At 35.5% G+C, this 20,797-nt stretch overlaps 1 protein-coding gene across 1 annotated transcript in view; it reads left to right on the top strand.

The window, feature by feature from the left end:
* MRPL3 (mitochondrial ribosomal protein L3) overlaps positions 1 to 20,797 on the top strand; it is a 28,122-nt gene that overhangs the window by 4,759 nt on the left and 2,566 nt on the right. The window contains exons 5-9 of the mRNA XM_077782137.1: positions 3,023 to 3,122; positions 5,005 to 5,065; positions 12,394 to 12,502; positions 14,203 to 14,280; positions 15,296 to 15,373. Coding sequence (XP_077638263.1) covers positions 3,023 to 3,122; positions 5,005 to 5,065; positions 12,394 to 12,502; positions 14,203 to 14,280; positions 15,296 to 15,373 — 426 coding nt within the window. The remainder of the gene's footprint in view (positions 1 to 3,022; positions 3,123 to 5,004; positions 5,066 to 12,393; positions 12,503 to 14,202; positions 14,281 to 15,295; positions 15,374 to 20,797) is intronic.

Consider the following 20,797-nt stretch of genomic DNA (forward strand, 5'->3'; position numbering starts at 1 on the left):
AGATTATCTCAGTTCATCATTGTGGCTTTTTGAGGGCATAGATTTCCATTTTTCAAACAGATGGGTATCCCAGGGCCTCAGAATTAGTCTATTTGTTTCTGCTTTAGTGGAGGTAATAGAAGAAGGAGAAGAGAAAATAGATCTGTTGGCTTTTTTAGTATAGTCTGCTGATTTTGAACAGGCTTATACTTCAAGGTACCATTCATTTATTCAGTTGATTTATGACATGTTTGACTAGTACAATTTGCACAGTTGCATAGGTGTCTATTCTGTCACTTCAGTCCATTTCTGCTTTCCAGGTATGGGATTTTCCTGGAAAAATGTCAGCTGTGTTTTTTTCTTTCCTGTTACTTTGGTCTAAGACATGCAAGAGTCATGGGAATGATAATTTTCAAGTTGTGCTTTGCCCATTAGACTCCTTTTCTTGAAGATGATGTTACCAGTAAGTCTAGTATATTGTCAGAGTAAAAGCATGCCAGAAGTAAGGAGGTATGAAGCAAACTTATTTTTAACAGCTCTTATGAAAATTTCTTTAAAGCAGAGCTATGCAAAAAGTCAAGGACTTTTTAGCAGTGTGGGGTTATGTTTAAGACTTTTTTTGGGCATAACTTCTCCCAAGTTAGTGTCTGTTAATTTGGTTGAACTTTAATTTTAACTCATTTTAATAAAGAATTTAATTAAATATTCTTTGAGCAAACTTTGGTGAAGTTTTGGCTTGAGACTGAACTGTTTATTTATTTTTATTTTTTTTATTTTTATTATACTGACCTCTGTATTATTATTTTTGACATCATCATTTTATAAACTAGATAATTCCTAAGGAAGAATTTGGTGTACTGCTTCTGGGCAGATTTATTTGTTAAGGTACTAACAAGTGATGTATTTCTGTGGTTTAGCTGCAAGTTTGCATCATTGTTTTCCTAAGTTTATCAGCCTTCCTATGTGTTTCTCTTCTCCCTAAAGTGTCAGAAGTGAGAATTAAAAGAAAGCTGAGTCTTGTATTAGCATAAGCAATTTCTTTTTTGTTAATTCCTCATAGGAACATCAGTCTTCCTCAGATTTCTCACAGCTACTGGTTTTCAATGAGTTCAATCAAAAGAGTCTTTCGGTAATTTTTCTAACAAAGAATTTCATGTATTTCTTTGGAGTGTCAGATTGCTTTAAAACTGATAAGGGTGTTTTTTCATTTTTAGCAGGAGTCATTTTTCCTTTTTAGCTTGATGTATGTCACTCTCTTAAAAGTGAACAGATTCTTCATGATTTTTTAATGCAAAGTTATGCTCCAAAGTAAGTTCTGTCAGTGCTCAGACTTTTTTTTTTCTTAAAAATATTTTATATGCTTCCTATACGTGAGGGCATATCGATCATTTTCCTATCATATAAAATAAAGAACCTCTGAGAATCCACTCAAGTGTTCCCTTCTTCATTGTATTGCTTTTTAGGAAGGGTTTGTAAAGACTGAAGTGTGTTTTGTTTGTAAAAGTACATCTCTGACTTGGCTGTTTGAAGAGGAGGTGCTGTTGCAGTAGAACAGTGCAAGGCTACAGCCTAGAGTAGGACTCTTGAGATACAAGTGAATTTTACCCTTTGACTTCACCATGCTCTTCTTCAGCTGTGGTAGCTCTTTCCAGCCACCCATGCTGAGGACAGGGCTTCCCTTGCTGTAGCTTAAGGCAGCAGTTTTACATAGCTGGAAATAAAGGATTGATATACAGGCACTTAGTAGAAAGTCCATATCTTTATTTTTCATTCTCACATATAGTTCTGCAGGTTAATACAGGTGCTCCACTGATCTGTCAAATATTTGTAGTCTCAGAAGAGAATTTGTATGTAGTTGTTTCTGGTTTTTTAAAGGTATTTGAAGTATTTTTTACTGTGACCTCAAGTTAACAAATCTCTTGAGAAATATTTTTCACTCTCAAAGATGGGTTCTGAAACTTAAAATTCCTGGGTTTTTTCTAAATCTGAGATCCTCATCATCTTGATTCCTCATTCTTCATAAAACTTCCTCTGTTCTAACGTTTTTCGACAAATGTTTGAAAATGAAAGGGCACCATGCGGGTTTTCAAAACTGTGTTTTCAAATACACTAAGTAACATTTTTAAAGTTGTGCACATTACTTGCTCTTAAAATACACAAAATAATTTTTGAGAGAGAGGGAGCTGCACAGGAGTTTTGAGAAGCAAACCTCAGAGATGAGATTATCCAAGTGTGACAGTATTATTAGATGCTTAAATTGCTTTCTACCAGAAATCATTTGAAGGAAAATCATCTGCTTCTCTTTTTTTTTTTTTTTCCTGTGGCCACAATTTTCCTGCATCACTGTTTCTGTTGCTTGGTTTTGTCTCAGTGATATGCTGTTCTGTGAGATGTCTTGCTTAAAACAGCTGAGAATAATTTTAAGTACTTTTAAATCTGTCAAACTCATCTGAAAACATAATCCCTGCTTTAGTAAGTCAGTAGTTTGACACTGAGTGTACTTGCTATATCTTAAAAATACATGGATCATAAACTTGTTATATTTTTGCCCAGAGACTCAGAATTTTCTTCTGTGGAAATTTAAGCATTTCTAGAAGTTTCTGCAAGATGAGAATTTGTTTCTATGGTTTTGTTAGTTCCACACCACAATAAATATAATTTATTAACTAAGTCATCAGAAGCTTTGAAAAAGAGAATCAACTTCTAAATTCAAAACTCCTTGTAAGCCATGAAAAAAAAAGTAGCATCTGTCATGTACATTCTAAATGATTCGTTTCCCTCTTCTGATCTTCAATAGCCTCATACATCTCTCGTTTATATTAGGTAGCTGTAGGGTAACTACTTGACAGAAAATAAAAGGCAGACATTTATTTATTTTTAAATAAACTTTATGTAGAGATAAAATGCAAGCCTCAAGATGAAATTCTAGTATGATGTATCTGTTTCTCTGAGTGATGTTGACAGTCTGTAATCGTTTTCTGTGCTGGGTTGATTCTTGGGTATTTAAAGATGACTTCTTTTTTATGGCTGCTTCTTGTTGCAGAAACCGGAGTCTGCACATGAAATATTTAAAGAAGCTGGAGTCCCACGGAAGCAGAAAGTCACAACTTTTAATGTAACTGATGATGCCATAATTAAGCCAGGTAATTTTTTTGAGCTACTGAATATTATGTGCATAGTCATTTAACATCTATCACTTGTAGACATAAATGAAGTTATGATGTGTATTTCAGTGTTGTTTTTCATAGAAAATGCTGAGTTCTTTGTCATTAAGCATAAGCAAACTTTTTTCATAGGGAAAATTAGAAGGTGGGTTTTACTTTTTAGTTGATGAGATGTGTTTTTTGCTTTTTCCAGGACACTATGTTTCCACCTATAAGAAAATATATCCAATCCAAATTTACTCTGAACGTTGAGTTAAGAAGTAAATGTCTGTAACCTTGATTCACTTATTGGGCATAAATATGGATACAGTTACAGGAAGTTCTGTGTTTCTCCTTATGAGAGGGACACAATTTTGGTGATGTGGTGATGTTTCCCAGGACCCTGAAATAGCAGTTTGAGTTTTGTTCCTTCTTGCTGCATTCGAAAGTAGGAGGAAGGCTGCTTTTTCTGTTTTACAGCTTGCAAAGTAAAATAATCTAAATCCTATTTATAACAAACATTATCACTAAAAATCTGTATGGAAGTTTGGAAATCAAATTAGAAGTTTTAAGTTTCTGAGGTTTTATTAGGTAGTGTATTTAGGTTGCATTTATTTTGTGAGTTTTGGCAGTTACAGGTATTTTCTGAAGAATTATATAGGGTAGGAAATTCTAATGTATTGCATCTTCAGTGCCATTAATGGAGCTTTTTAAGCTTTTATAGCAAGACCTTTTTAAGACAGTAACTGATAAAAATCAAATCTGACATGAAGTCTGGACTGATAAATGGAAGCAATAACTTGAGATAAAGCAGAATTGCAAGTTTTCGATACGTTGGTTTTGCAGTGTGTGTATTTTGTACATAACACTCTTTTTGTGTATGATTCTGTGTGGGTTGGCATTATCCAAATGTGTGGATTATGTAAATGGAACATGAAATAATATAAAAGTTTTTATGCTTGAGACTTATGAGAGGTTTACGTCATTTTAGTTTGCATTCATACAGATTTGAGGAAGCATGGAAGCAATTGAAAAAACATGAAACAATTAAAATTTCTTTTTTTAATGGATGTATAACAAACTGCAAACTGAAATATGCAGCCACATGGATCTTCAGATTAAAGTTTATTTATAAAGAACTAAGTTATCAGTTTTGCTTTGTGGTTTTTTTTTAAGCTGCTAATGAAAGAAGATTTGCACTTTGATTAAAAAAAACCACTGAAGACAAAACAAATCAGAAATTAATACTTTGATACTGCAAGTACTTAAGGAATTAGTGTCATTACAGTGAGGTGGCTATGTCACTGACCTACAGTAGAACTGTATCTGCTAAAGGTTAGCATGTAGACAATTCCTCAGTGGAGGAAGCTGTACTTTTGCTACAGACTTTAGTTTGGAAACACTGTGTCTTAATAGAGGAATCATTGCAAAACTTTTTTAACTCAACTTTTTTCTAGTAAATGGGTTTTTATGGTTTGTTTGGATTTTTTGTTTGATTTTTTTTTTAAACCCTCCACCTTGTGAAGTCCTAGTAGTTCTAAATGCAGCATATTCTGTTTTCTTACTAAGCATATGTATTATGAATCTTAACTAATTAGGCACTTTGGGCTTTGGCAGTGTGGGAAGGGCAATGTATCTGAGTAAAGCCTTGACTATTCCTTCCTGCTCATCTGAAATGGGCCTATATCTTAAATGTGCTTAAATAATAAATACAAAGCATCTATTTCAGTCTGTGAGGTTGGTAAAGAAGAACAAATAAGATTTAAATAACAAGTTCTGTTTTATTTCCTGTGACTGTAACCTGCCCTGGAGGATAATAACTGCATAGTGGTTTGAGGATTTCAGCACCAAGTTGAACTTGATCTCTCCTCTTCTTCCACAGGTACTCCTTTGTATGCTGCTCACTTCCGCCCTGGGCAGTTTGTGGATGTTACTGCAAAAACGTAGGTGCCTGAGAATTTATCATGTCTTAAATCTTTCTCAAAGAGAATGCCTATTTTTTTTCCCTCTAATTTGGCTTGAACATATGGCTCACAAAAGCTGAAATACAATTGTAGTGGTAGTGACAGGAAATTGATGTCTGTTCACTCATTGGGTCAGAAATATCAAGTTATGTTTCTTGATGAGGCTAACTCTTGCTTTTGAGCAAGGCAGGTAGATTATTAGTACTATTAAGGCTGAGGTCTGCCTGTGTTGCCTCTCAAATGCCCATGATTAGCATTGGCAAAGAGATACTTTAGTGCACTATCTCTAGTAATAAATGCTGAAAGGTATTGGTTCCCTAAAAGACACCCTAATTTTAATTTGGTGAAGAGATGGGAAGAGATATGTGGACTAACAGGATAGTAAAAAGATAGTGAGTACATTTAGCAGTAAAACAGAGCTGTCAAATTCTTTTTATTTGTTTTCTCTCACATTCCAGCTCATGTCCTTGCCAGCAGTGGTTAAAGATCTTTTACTTTAATGTGGGAGGAATGATTTCCTCTCAGACCGCTGCGAATGCCAAATGAGAGCTCAAATAATAGAGGGTGTTTAAAAGTAAAATTGGCAACCTGTGGCAAAAAAAAAAAAAATCCTATCCTGGCTCTTGCACATATGTGATTTCCCCTGATCAAGAGAACTGTCTGCGTACTTCAGTGTCGTGATACAAAGATAATATTTGCCATTGCAGGTTTTATTTTCTCTGCAATGGGGATAATACCCAGCTGCATGTCTCACATGTATAGTCTAATACCTATAAATATCCAATACTGTTCACAGGATTTTGTATATATGGGGAAACTGGCCATATCTACAGAGCTGAGTATGCAATTCTAGAACTACACCTCCCTACATTTGTGAGGGCACTCTATTGAGAAAAACAGTTTAAGTAGTTGACTGGAATTAGTATTTTTCCATGTCAGCTTTTGTTATACAATACTTAGATCTGGCATATTATTCATTCTGCTTGAAAATTGCATTCAGTGAGCATAGGTTGTTTGAGACCATAGGTTGTTTGCAAAACAAAGTGCATGATCATTAGGAATACAGTCAGTTAATGGACATAAGGTGTCAATCTTTGTTAATGCAGAAAAGGTTTGTTTTCCTAGGAGTTGTTCCAAGAACGAGGGAAGAGATTTTTTAGCAGTGTAGAAGCTATTGGTAAACAGCCACAGGGTATTGATTTGTATCTTGCTTCTAGTATTTGAAAATACTAGCAAGCTAAAAATGAACTGGGTTCTTGGTCCTGTTTAGTGAATCCATCCTAGACTGGAATTAAGTATTTCTAATATGTTTTCTCTAGATATTTTTATGATCCCATTTCAGAAATTAGCTGTGTGTTTGTACTGCTGATTTGGTAGCATATTTCTTGTAATCCTTCTGTAAAGGTGAAGGAAATGTTCTTTAACTAAAGAGAAAGGTGAAACGGGCTTTCTGTCAGTGTGATTCTCTAATCATTCCAAATTTTTAACCTTTTTCTGGGGCTTGTTCACATTCTGGTTACTACTTCTTTGGAATGCTTCATTTATCATGTTCCCTTAGCTTCTGGGCAAGAATTAAGTTATGTTACTACGTTTCAGTTTCTTCTGTTCTTTTGGTTTTTTCCATGCAATTTCATCCAGCAAAGTCCCACCCAGCCTGGGGAAGGATGTGGAGGGAGGACCTGGGTCTTTCTGTTTCCAACCATTATGGACTTGAAGAACAGTAATTCCTAAAACGTGCTGTCAAGTTTTTATAAATATATTTACATAAATATGTACTTTACATTTTTGAGTTTGACAGTAATTTTGCTTTAATTGGAAGAGACACCAAGAGTGTACAGTGTTAGAAATCATGTGGATGAAAATAGCAGTGCTGTTGATAATAGCATGTTTAATTGTAGTAAGTCCTTTAAAAAGGAAAGAAAACAAATGTCACCTCAATGAGGAGATAATATAGTGGAATATAAAGGATATTTTAATCTTTTGCCAACTTCTAATTGTTCAGATGAGCAAGTATCCTTTTGTATGCTTACTTCTGCCAAAATGTAAACAAAAAGTATGCGCCTTATAAATAAGCAAACTTCAAATTTCATTTCAGAAGTCTTAGGTTAGCCTCTTCATTTGGTTACCAAAATGTAGGAGATTTTTTATGACTGTCTTCCTTTAATCTTCCCTGCAAATGTTTTTTTCAAAGTCTTTTGAAATGTTTAGATTCATTTATACCTCTGTAAACAAAAACACTTTCACAGGAATGAGAGGGTTTGGTTGAAGATTTATGTAATACACTTTTATTTCAAATCTCACAATCGTTCACCATGGTATGAGTGGCTTTTAGAGCACTGAGAGTAGGCAGTGTGTCTGTATGCTGTAAATCTTCTATAGTGATGAAATATTTTCCTTAGTACTCATTTTCAGTAATTTAAAAGCTCAATCCTTAAGTTTAGCCCTGCTGAGCTTGGAGCTAAATGCATAACAGCATCCAGAAACACTTCTATCACCAGCTGCAGCTCTGTGACCCCACTTTTAGTACTGCATCCAGCTCTGTGGTCCCTTCTAGGGATGGAGCACCTCCCCTGGGAGAAAAGCCTAAGGGAATTGGGATTGTTCAGCCTGGAGAAGAGAAGGTTTCAGGGTGACCTAATTGCAGCCTTTGAGTACCTGAAGGGAGCTTGTAAGATGGAGAAAGACTGCAAAAGTATGTGGTGACAGTACAAATGGCTTCAAACTGAGAGTAGGTTTAGACTAGATATTAGGAAGAAATTCTTTACTGTGAGGGTGATGAGGTACATCAGAAATATTCTCAGACCCAAGAAAAAGCCAACAGTAGATTTGTTGGAAATGAGCTAAATTAAGTCATGAGTTTGGAGTGTTTATGGTTTATTTAAGGTTTGCTCGATTAACAGTGTAATCTGAGCCTGAATCAGAACTCTCCATTTGCCCGAAGTTATCTAAGTAGTTGGAATATTTTTCCCCTGCAGCATTGAAATAATGCTCTTTTAAATTAACTACATTTGAAACATTACTAGCAAAGTAAATTGTTGCTTAATTAGTGTGCTTTATTGCAGTTACTTTCTAAATGAAAGTTCTCTCATTAGATACTGGCATTTTACTTATATCAAATCTGGAAAATGAGGGTTTGTATAAAATTAGGTGGTTAACCTCAACACCTGCTTTCCTGCAGGTGAGACCAGAACAACTGTAATTAAACTCTAACTCTGCAGAAATATTATTTTCCTTTTATTTAACTCTTGCATGTCATATTTTTTCATATCATCATTGCTCCCTGTGATTACTTTCTGGGAATCAGGTAATGCTTCACTCAGTGAAGCCAAGTAAACTAAGTCAGTATATTGCATCTGTAGAAGAGCAGGAACATTCTGCAATTCAAATCTAATTTTGTAAGTCTCATGCATGTGGGATTTTGTGTTTATATATGGCGTCCAATGTTACTGTTAGAACACTAAAAATTTATGGCCCTTGATTCAAACCAAGACAACAGGTAGAAGATGCCTTAGCATAATATCACAACAGGGTAAGTAGGGTGTCAAACATTCTACTTCAGTGTAAGTTCTTGGTTATATTTCAGATACTGTAGCAAAATCAATTATTTTTTAAGTGGATCCTAGTAATTTATTCTGTTAATATATACTACTGGATTAGCATCCTACTTTGACAGACGTTAATGTTTCTTAAAAATTTTAGCTGGCTTAGGTTAAGTTTGAATAATTATTTTTCTTTTATCAGTGATACTTGGTGAATGTATTCACACAGTAATTTGTAAGGAGGGCAAAGAGGGCAATTAAACAATTTGAAATTAAATGACTAATATTAATAGCTGACACCTGGTGTCTGTTCAGAAATCAACAAGAATGTAATCTTGCATAATATTCATAATTTTTGTCAGAACAAAAAGTTTAAGAAGACTGTACAATACACTGTATAAACTGTTCTCTGATTTTCCATAATATGTCTTGAACAGGAAGCATCTTAAGTTCTCTTCCTTGTTTATATAAGATAAATATTTAGTTTCAAAAGCATGTTGCATTTCATACAATTGGAAGAATGTAAAATCTTTGCATTAGTGTACAGATAAATTGTGGGTTATGGAAAATATACTCATTATAATTTTTTTTTCATATACTGGAGAAATCCACCACTTGTCTGAAAACAGATCTTATTCACATCAACTTAGCTTTTAGAATGCTTGAGGTATATTGATTGAGCTACTAACTGCCTAGTTGACCAGTTCTAAATTTTATTATAAACTAGATATTAGTAGTTTCTTACTTCATTTTAAACTTTACATTCAGTCTAGATAATCTTATTCTGTTCTTATTCTGGTTCCAGCTTTATTTCAGGTAGAACATGAGTCAAAATATACACTGTGTAATTGTTTGTCTTCTTGACGTGTGTTTAAAAAACATTGCACATAATTTATTCTTTTTTTAAGGTAAAAACTCAAAAATTAAAAAAACCTAATGGTGCTTCTTATTTAATTATTGCAGTAATGATGGCTGTGTCATATTGAATAGGAAATTAATGTCAGAAAGTCATAAGGTAAAGTGTCGTTGTAGGTAATTGAGTGATTTTTACAAATAAAAAAGGAAACTAATCTGAAACATTATTGAACGAATATGATGGAAAAGCTTGATTGATAGTGAAGCATTGTACATAATAAAATACTCTTAATTTCAGCATTTTGATATCTTTCCTTGACTTTAGGCAGAATATTTCAGAGGCTGAAGGTTTATTTTCATATTCCAGATCAACAGGTGTAAGAGGACTTCCAGGCTTACTAGAGTGCTCTTTTTTCAGTCTGATCACACTTTCTATAAATTTCCTAAGGCTTCAGTATTGTAAAATTTGAGTCTTTGTTCCCAGAAAATACATGTGTAATTGGAAGGACCAAAAAGCAACCAATCATTCTCTATTGCATGAATCATTTAACACTAGCAACTATGTCTTGTGACATAATAAAAAAAAGACTTTTGTTTTTGAAGATACCTTATAATATTTGATCTCATTTTTTAAAAATACATCTCTTGCATGTAATAAGTATATTTTAAATTTTTTAAAGCACAAGTGACAGTATTCTAAATTGTTCATGTTAAAAAATAAGTAAGTTGAATGATATGTTGAAGTGGTTTCATGACATCAGAGATTTATTCTTCTTGGCTAAGTTTGACAGTAGTGTTTACTTTTGAAATGGGAGCTTTCAATGGTTGTGTGGTTTTCTCTGAATTGCAAGGGCATTTCTGCAGCTAAAGAATTTATTTTGCCCCATCATTTAAAGAGACAATTTATCTGCTCGCTCTGTTGACTGCACAGCTGCAACCCGCTTGCAGTTGGTTTCAGAGACTTTACTAAGTCCATCTTCCAGCTAGAGATGCCAGGAGTAATCTGCTTGGAAAACATGGCCAGTAATAGGTAGTTTAAAATTAAAAAACAGCATTTTGGCAGAACAGAACGAGTTTTCCTATAGCTTAGTTTCTGCATGTATTTCATAGTTACGACTCCCTAGCAATATAAAACAGAAAAACACAAGTTTTGAGCCTCTCTTAAAGTGTATTTTTCAAACCGTTTTTCACTACTATTACTACTGCAAGCTTTTCAAATTAGCTGATTCTATCAGAAAATGGTGTTACAAAGCCTTGCATCCTTGGATTCCTGTCTTTTGTTCCTGATCCCAGGTAACCCAGGTCCTCTCTGTTGCAGGTGCCTTCATTCAGCTTCCTTTCTTGGCCCCAACCCCCTTCATACCTTCGTGTCCCACCACTGTCTGCTGGCCTGGAAGGGCTTGTCTTGCTGGGGACAGTCATTTGTATGACTGACCAGCTGGCAGGTCAAAGGAAGATATCACTACTTTAATTAAGTTTTAGCTTTTCCTTAGCTGTAGATAAGGAGCAAAAAATAGTCAGGAGCTTCTCTTCTAACCAGTAACTTTTATATTCAAACAATTAAGACACGTTTCTTTGCCAGTTTTAAACTGGGACTGTCCCATAGGTTCTGAGCAGTGAAGGGGAACACGAGGAGACAGACATGGTGATTGCACAGCTCATGTTCCCTTACAGTTCTGTAGCTTTAGAGAGTCTTTCTTGATGGCTATTTGTGATGGTGGTTTGATGTGTTCAAGGCAACCAGGACAGCATTTAGAGGAAAGTTGAATCAAGTGGGAAGAGGAAAGAATCTAGTTTTCATTAATGTTGGTGTTTTCTGTGTTTGTGTGTTCACTAGTTCTTCATGGCAGTGCTGAGCCAGGAGTCAGCCAAGTGCTGTTCCTGTTTAGAGCGTGCTCTGTGCATGCTCATACCTGATTTTATTTTAGATGCAAAGTGCATATATATTTTTATTTTTAATGTGAAGTGCATTAGCAGAGAAAAGATTTCTGTAAAGGAAAAGGATTCTCTTGCAAAATCATAGCTATTCAAAGTTTGAAGGGACCCCACAAGGATCACAAGGTCCAACTCTTCAAGTGAAAGGCCCTTAAGGGATAGAACCCACAACCTTGGCGTTAGTAGCAACATGCTCTGAGCAACAGAACCAGTTTCAGGTTAAATTTAATAATCAGTGCAGCCATAAATACTGTGGTCAGACTGCTGCTTTAGGACACAGACAATGCCAGTTTAACACACACTTTATTCAGCTTTTCCTTTGTGCAGTGGTAAGGTGATTTTTCCTGTTGAGTCTGTCCCTGTGGTAAATAGAGAATTCCAAAGCCAGTAATTCTGTCATGTTGCTCAAAGATGAAAGGCATGGACTCTGAAAATACATTTCATTTGGTATTGTGTTTTAGAACTTACTTGTTGGATGAGTACAGATCAAGGGAATTATGTGTCACTATACACAAAGCTGCTCCCAAGAGATGAGTTTGTTGTATGGAAATGTTCCTTCTAAGTAGCCATCTCTTTTCTCTCTCGATGCTTAGGCCTGCCATTAAGTTGTGGTATATGGTATTATTTGGGGTTTTTACAGGTTTTATTTTTGTTTGTTTGTTCTGGTGCTCCTGTGACAGATTCAATATCGTAACTTTTATTGAGGACAATCACAGCAAGGAACATTTTGTGTTAGTCTTTTTGCCTGTTTGACTCTGTTGTAGTGCTTCTTATTCTGTAAAGCAGTCTTTAAGCATTGGGCTGAAATATGTTTATGGCATAAAATACAGATTTTATACCATGTTTAAGTATATTCTTCCCCAAGCTGAGTGTTGTTAAAGGTAAAAAAATCATGAGCCTGACTGAAATTGTTGGTTATTGCTAGAAACCTTATGTCCGATTAACCCAGGTTTGTTTCTTAATTATTTTTGTTTTCAGAATTGGTAAAGGATTTCAAGGTGTCATGAAAAGGTGGGGATTTAAAGGTCAGCCTGCAAGCCATGGCCAGACAAAAACTCACAGACGACCTGGAGCAATATCAACCAATGTGAGGATTCTCATTTCCCATTAAAACATTCCAGTGTTTTTCTAACAACTTACTAGAACTGAACAAATGAACAGTAGCTGGCTGCCACACGTACTCTGTACTAGCAGGGAATCCCAGCAGCAAGGGAAGTTCAGAATCCTGTATAAGGAGCAATGCTGTTCTCTTAGGCCTCGATTTGTGAATATTCTGTACTGCTGGTAAATTCAAATATTTTAACTGAGCTAACTGGCATATTTTGTAATATAGTGAGATGAATAGTCTTAATACTTCAAAGAGAGTTCTAAGAAGCTTTTATCACAGCATTTATAGATTGGAATGGATTTGCCTGTTATTTTATCCTGCAGATATTGTACCATTCTTTGGAACCCTCGTTCCTTTTATCACCTTGCCTGGCATCTGTAGCTGCTTAATGAACTGATCCCCATAATTTAGTAGGGAATTATTCCCAGAAGTGTGTAAGCTTCTATACATTTCTAAGCAGAGTACAGTCATATCTTTACATTTCAAACTATAAATAATATTAGTATAAAAGCTTTTTGAAGAGGTTAATTTTAGGCTTTGTCTTACAAAAAGCTGTACAATATTTAAACTGAACTAAGAGGAATATTTTGCAAAGTAATTAAAATCAACTAAGTTATAGTAGTGAACATGAACTGTCTGTAAATTTCTTAGAGAAATTGAAATATAAAAAAGGATTAATAATGCTCAAGAGAATAGTAAAAGCAAAAAGGCAATAGTCAATGAAGTTAGAGTAATTGAGAGTGTAAAAGCATGCGTTACTGATTTATAGTTCTCAGTTTCAGCTAGCAAAAGAATTCTACATCTGGCTCTTGTTTTCACTGAAGAATATAAATATTTGAACACTAAACAATATTTTAGCAGATGGTATTCATCATAACAAAATAACCCCAGTTTTCTTTAAATGAGAATTTCGTGAGCAGTAATGCTGCATGTAATTTCACAAAGTATATAGAATAAAAAATGGTGTTGGAAGTAGGTATAATGGAAAGGAAACAAGGTGAAAGGATGCAACAGGGGAAAAACAATGCCTTGATAGTACTTTCCCATCTATGGTTGACCATCTCAGACATTTTTGTAATCCAGAACTGTTCAGTAGAAAATCCTCTCCCTAGAACTGCATTGCAAATGATTTCACAAGAATTAAGAAATACCCCAGGAAACATTATTAATGAATAACAGAGAGGTGCAGGAAACAGATCCCTTGATAACAGTGTAGAATTAAAAATTGTTGTACTTGTTCCTGCCTTTTCCCCCACCTTTGTTGTCCAGTTTATGCCCAGCCAATCAAAATTTCATACAGAAACTAAGGAATTCTGGGGGATAGAATTAAAAATTCCACTCTGAAGAATACGTGCATTAAAAAAGATCCAATTGACATCAGTGTAAAAACTTTTTGAGTAGGGGAGGAGAGAAGTTACCATGTGTGTGTGTATATGTGTGTGTATATATATATATAAACATTAAAAAATCTTGTGATTTGGTCAAGTATTTCAGAACACATGTAGAGTAAACCTAACCTCTGGCAGGAGTTATTTAAAATGCTTATCAGGATTTGATTTTTTTGATACTATGTATTTTCAGCCTTGGAAATACCAGCATATTCTCTCTGGCGCACCTCTTGAGTTTGTAAGTGTACCTCTTGCAGTTAATATGGTGATTTTGGCCTTGTTTTTATCTAGAAAGCTGCCAAAGTTTATCGTGGAAAGAAAATGCCTGGTAAAATGGGTAACATCTACAGGACATCTTTTGGGTTAAAGGTGAGTTCTGGGTATACCAGCGCGTGGAAAAGGTGGTGGCATTGCCAGGCAGTGGTGTCCTGTCTGCCATCTCTGTGAGAATCCAGACAGCAGCATCTTGAAGTAAGCAAGCTGGAAAGACCAGAGCAGCAAATGTGTTCTCCTGTTTGCTTGTGGGTTACAGATAACTTATCTGAACATCCTTTGAGCTTGTTGTACCCTGGGAACTGGGATTTTGGGTGATGCTTCCACATTCAGTATATTTTTCACTATGTCCCTTGACTTCTGCCTTTGAAGAGGGAAAGCAGTCAGGCTTTTGGTGATTTCAGTTAATGTCTCCATGCCTATTCCATTGTTCGTACCCAGCCCAAATCTGAGTTGTTTGAAGCTCTGACTTGATCATGGCCTTTCACTTTCATGTGCAAAAAGAGGGTTATAGTTTCTGTCCCAATTCTGATTTGTACATAGCTACAGCAGCTGCTGAGCTATTAAGGCTATTCTGTCTCTGAAGGCAACCTCTGTCGTTTGCACAAAAAGCATTTTGACCTCTAGTTTGCCAAAAAAGTGCTGCTGTTGTTCTCAGTTTACTGCAGCTAATTTTTTGTAGCAGAAAATGTGTGTGTTCAGTTGAGCACCTGATTGAGTTAAGAAATTAACATACAGTAACAAGAACATTTTCATGAGAATGTTTGTTTTACTTTGTCACCTGTGATGTTTTTCAACATGTAGCTCTTAGAGGGAATAGAGACCTAGGAGCTTTGGTTGGTGTTACACTGATCAAAGGGCTACTTTACCAAATACAGCCTGATCACCAGCCCTTTAAAACTGTTTCAGCCTCTTGCATTTGGAAGCTTTGCACCCAGAGTGGCCTGTGAGTGAATTCTGTGGCAATTTTAGGCCTGTGCAAAACATCTTTCTTCCCCAGGGTATCGCAGCCAATTACTTAGTTTGGGCTTTGCTGGACTTCTGTTTATAAAACTGGGAATAGTCTCCAAACAGGACTCAGTGTTTGATTTTATTTTTTTCTTTCTCTTAGGTTTGGAGGATCAACACAAAACATGACATTATTTATGTAAATGGGTCTGTTCCAGGTCACACCAATTGTCTGGTGAAGGTATGTTTGCTAGTTTCAGTACTATTATTAATGACTCCTAAGCTCTCTACAAATCAATTTACAAATGGAGAAACACTGGTAGAATGCACTTTTCATTTCTTCTGAGATGTCTTGTGCTGTTGAATCAAAGGGCAGTGGAATCAGTTCTGTGGAAGTGTGTGGTCAGCAGGGGCAGTGGGCATTCTGAATGGCTCAGTAGGGTGCTCTAAATGGCTCCTTCTTGTATTTGCATCCACGTATCTTATGATACAGCACAGTTGCTGAACCCTGTGATAAGTGTCTCCAGGCTGTGTCCGTCCCCTTCAAATGCTAACATGATCCTGTAACATGGTGGTGAGATTTCCAGAATGTTATACAAGTGTTATATTCATGAACAGAGATACACAGCAAATCCTGCTTTAGTGATTATTTAAAGCATTCCCATACCCAGTAGCAGTTACCTTTCCAAGAAGCAGTTGAGGTACAGGAAGAGACAGCTGGACTTCACAATAAAGATCTGAGTTCCCTTTGGAATCAGTATAAATGTGTCAGTGGTATTTTCTGTGGCAGGCTTCAGGATTAATTTCGAATTTTTTGGAGACTGTTTCATAGACAGTCTTGAAACAATAGAGTCTAGTAAGTGTTCTTATGATATAAATAATTCACATCAAAGCAAGAAAAGTATTTTTAAGGGTAGTTTTCAAAGTAGATTTTTCTTTCTAATTAGGTATATTTCACACACCTGCAAACACCATTTATGTGGAAGTTGTTTCCATTCTGACTGAATAGAGTGCAGGGTATCAAACGTCTTTGCTGTGAAGGAGTATGAAGAGTTTGGTATGCATGAACTTTCCTGTCCTCGGAAGTATTGCAGGGATTTAAATTATTCAGGACTTGAAAAGTTGAAGAGTTCATCAAATTCAGATGTTTTCAAATAGTTCATTATCTTCTTCTATTTTACTGTGAACTGCCAGTTTTTGGTCTCTTACTTGTGGAGCAAAACTCTACGGCTACTGGGCCTTATGTACAGCAACCTTGCCTTCAAATAGGTGTTTTACCCATAGAAAAATTATGTTTCTCTCACTGCAAATAAGGCCTTTTTTCCTGGGCAAGGTATCTCTAAACTGTTTTGTTTTAATGTCCAGCCCAAGCCTGGGGAATACATTATACATTTCTCTTCCAGTATAGTGAAAATTGGTTAAGAGATGTCCAGGGAAAGTAGTTTTCAGGACAGCTTCTGCAAAATTACTGGGCATGACATCAATTACCTAGAATTAAGAGTGTTGTGGCTTTTCATCTGTATATTGAACTGAATGACCTTTTCTTAACTGTGTTGAAAGTATTTTCTTCTAATCCTGAGGCATGAACCTGGTTGCTCAGTGTCAGTCTGAAACTTAATTAAGTGGTAATTTATTTTAGGATGTTAGTTTTAAATTATAATGTATGCATACAAGCAGCATAATGTAGCTGAAAAATTGAGAAATGTTTGATGCTTGGACTGTATTCTTTGATCTTAACAGTTCTCTTAAAGAAGAGTTAATGTTGAAAAATATTGTGCATCTTGTTACCCTAGTCATGCTGTTAAAATCCACACTTGGTGGCAAATGCAGGTACACATCTCCCATGTTCTATCTGTAAGGATGCAACATCTTATGAAGCCACTGCGACTGAATATAGTACCTGTTTTTACCAGATTATAACTTATTCTAATTAGACTCAATAATATTTTATTTCTGATTTTAAGTGAGTTAAGAAAACAAACATATATTACACACCTGTAATATAAATTTTCAAAATTTGTTTTTCAAAACAAAGCTGTGTGTGTTAATAGTGCACATTCTTATGTACACCATGAGGATCCCATTCAAACAAATCATTCTTCTCTTGCTGATCAGACACTGCACACTCTACTTGGAGAAGAACATACATGGGAAGAATGAAGCTTTTTTTCCCTTAGAGCTCCTTGCTTAAGATAATAGAATATATGAAAGATCTTGACCAAAGTGCTCCAGACTCAAGCTTTGATGATATTTAATAAGTAGCACTGTTTGAGATAAAGACTCAGCAGTAGGTATTATCGCTATTAAGAAATAGGTTTCCAAAAATTGCTTCCAGTCTTATTTGGAGATTGAAGTCAGTATATAGTAATGAATATTTCATTCCAGTTCCTTGAGCTGTTGGATCCATTCTGTGGCTTTTTCCTTGCATGAGCCATATGAAATACATTGCATTCATTTTTTCCCTTATTTTTTCAAATATATCTGTGAAGAGTAGACAGGGCTTTAATTATAAAATTAGGTAAAGCAAAACTATTTGTTTCTCTGATTTCTGGGATTTTTTTTCTCCATTAATCTTGCTGCACTCATCTGTGGTGTTTTGAGCTTGCCTTTTGCCTTTCTTCTAGGGTGTTTTCTTGTTTGCTTATAGGCATCGACTTCCAATATATTGTTGTATATTTGTTTGGATTTGTAATTGGAGAGAGGAATTATGGGATATTAGCTGTTGTAATTACTGTTCATTCCACTAAATACCTGCCTGTAATTAAGTAAGAATAATATCTAGGGAATTTGAATCCATCTGTCTTTGAGCTCCTGAGTGAAATATTGTGAAATAACACTTTCTTTTTTGTGTGCCTCCGAGGGGAAAGCATTTGTGTTCAGTATCCACTCTGTGTTGCCTGGTAACCATTAAACCATAGTGCACCTTTAAAGCATATATTTATTTCGTATGTTGTATTTTTGGAAACTTCGTGCATCAGCACGCTATTCAGACAGAGATAAAGCACTTAAATTTTTCAAGTTTTGTTTTCAGCAGAATAAAATTGCAGAATACTAGGATTGATGGATTCCTGGTTTTAATTAGAATCAGCTTTCATTTGATATTGTACATTGAAGTATGCAGATAAATAACTGACATCAGTAATGTTTCTAGCTAACTGGGAAACTAATGAAAAATGCTTACTTTAGCATGGATTTCTTTCTCAATTGCAAAGTCTGATAAAATTAAAAAAACTTTAGGAGGGTGCTGAAATGCACAGAGTTCCTCTGTTACAAGAGGAACATTGCAGAGTGAGCAATTGTAAAATTTGTGTGTTGGGCCTATCAAGATTGCCTACCTCAGGAAACATCTGTTTCTTTCTGGGGTATCTTCTTACATCCCAGGCCCTAGAGTTACCATCTGTAACAGCTTTCTCTTTTCTAAAGGTTATTACCAAAAAGTTCTCTTTTGTCATTAAAGAGAGATGCACAAGACTTAACTCCTTTTTTAAGTAGATGCCTTATAGTGGAGGGTAATATAGTATATTATAATTCACGATGTTATGCTTTGTCTTGGATAGTGTTTTATACCTGCCCTAATTTTAAGGCAGCTGATTTTCTTAAGATATTCAGTGTTGATCACTTTGAGTATATCATGTGTAGTGCAGGCAGAAATTCTGGCAAATCCCGTAGCCCATAGGAGTTACTTTGCAAGTCGATGCTGAACTGATGTGTTTGTATGCTAGACCTGAGTTCAACTGAGGTATACAAGTTGCTTTAGTATGATGCTCCACTTGAGCTACTAACTTGAGTCTTGAGATTCCTTATTTTTGTGGGTTTTTTAGTTTTTTGGGGTTTTTTTGGTGTTGTTGTTTTGGGGTGTATTTTTTGTTTTATTTTTTTTTAAGAGAGTATGTAGGGATTTGCATCCTACTTATTTTGTATCACACTTCCCAGTGTTACTGTGCTGTGTTTCTAGTTGTGATGCTTGGGTTGGGTGCACTCTGCTCAATTTGAGGACATGCAGGGATAGTGTGATGCCTTCAATTATTTCATGTTTTCTGTCCTGTTCCTTGGGCCTCATTCACAGAGCTTTGTGGCAGTCTGGGGGGGATTTGTATGGTTGGGTTATTTTTTAAGACAAAATAAGACTGGTAAGAAATGGGTATAATTCTTGGGTTCAATTTTTATGTCTAGCTTCAAAAATAGCAGGGAAGCTGACTTAGGTGATGTATGTCTCTTTGGGAGCTTATTTCTAATCGTTTTGTATATAGTTTGCATTCTTTGCTGTGGTTGCTATACAGCCTGAAGCCCTGTTAAAATACAGATGTGAGTTGTGACTAAAATAAACATTAAAAACTGATGCTTAAGACCACATTAAGCCTTTTGTGGTGATAGATTTCTGAGTTTGTTTGTTTATACTGCCCATTACGCTGTCAATATAGGGAGCATACACAAGTGCAGTTTATTGTCTGCAAAAGCCTTTATGACTGTTCTAAAGATTTAGTGACAAAAACCCAAACAGCTCCAATTTCAGCTTTCTCTAGTATTTTTCTAGCTAAAATGACCTGTCAGAGAATACACTGTAGTAGTTAGACCATTATCTGTATATCACATCTATCTATAGTATACTTTAATGTGATATATATTGCTATTAACACAGCAGTTGAGTAAGCCAAGCATTTATTATTCGAGGTATACAGCAAATGCTTGTATGGATTGCAGTAACAGTTTGGACTATGAGCTTCATTCCTTGTGTGGATGAGAGGCAAATTCACTGGATTGTAGTAGCACAGCAAGAAAACTTACTCCTTTGTTAGGAATGTTCTCAGAACGTTACTAGGAGAGCAGGAAGAGCTGTGCTGTGTGACCTGCACTTTTGTGTGTGCATGCTTATACAGACAAGTGTAGCTGCTGCTCCACACCAGTGAACACCTTTATACTGTTGTAAAATTATTGTTCAGTAATCTGAGTTAAGAGATACAGGAAACCTTTGGTATACTGAGCCCTTCATAAATGTAAAGGGAGTAATTAAGTAATTCTCTTGAGAAGACAGATAAATCATATCATATTTTAGTTGGTAATCAATACTTTCAGGTGTAAAATAGAGTTCTTCCTTTAAATAGGAATGATAATGATAATATCTGTTAATAGAATAACATCTAACGTTTTTAAATTTCAAGAAAGAGTTTCATTTCATTTGGAAGTAATGCTCTAAGATGGCATTTCTTTGCTTTAAATTGCATTTGAAAACTATGAATGTAGAAAATGATGGAAAAAGAGCAGTAGTTTCACCAGTCAAAAGGAACACTGCATCAATTATACTAATCAAAAAAAGAGCATATCAGAAGAAAACTGTTTTAACATCAGATGTGGCCTGTGCTTCTGGGATCTGTCAAGCTTCTGAGGAGTTTGGAAGGGGCAAAATGAAACAGTGTTGTACTTCCTCTGGGAGCAATAATGGTCTGTTGGAGATGTTTCATGAGACTCTTGAAACTACTTTAGGAATTCTCCATATCACACTGGAGATACTCTGTCTAAAATGCCCCTTGGCATTAATATGTAATTCATACAATGTTATAAGGTCTGGGCAGAAATCTTAAAATTATTTAGGTAAACTAATGCAGGACTAAGATTAGACTTGGATTTGCCTTCAGAGAATATGTCTTACTGTTAAATCCTGTCATAA

Source organism: Lonchura striata, chromosome 1, assembly GCF_046129695.1.
Source record: "Lonchura striata isolate bLonStr1 chromosome 1, bLonStr1.mat, whole genome shotgun sequence".
NCBI classification, from domain to species: Eukaryota; Metazoa; Chordata; class Aves; order Passeriformes; family Estrildidae; genus Lonchura; species Lonchura striata.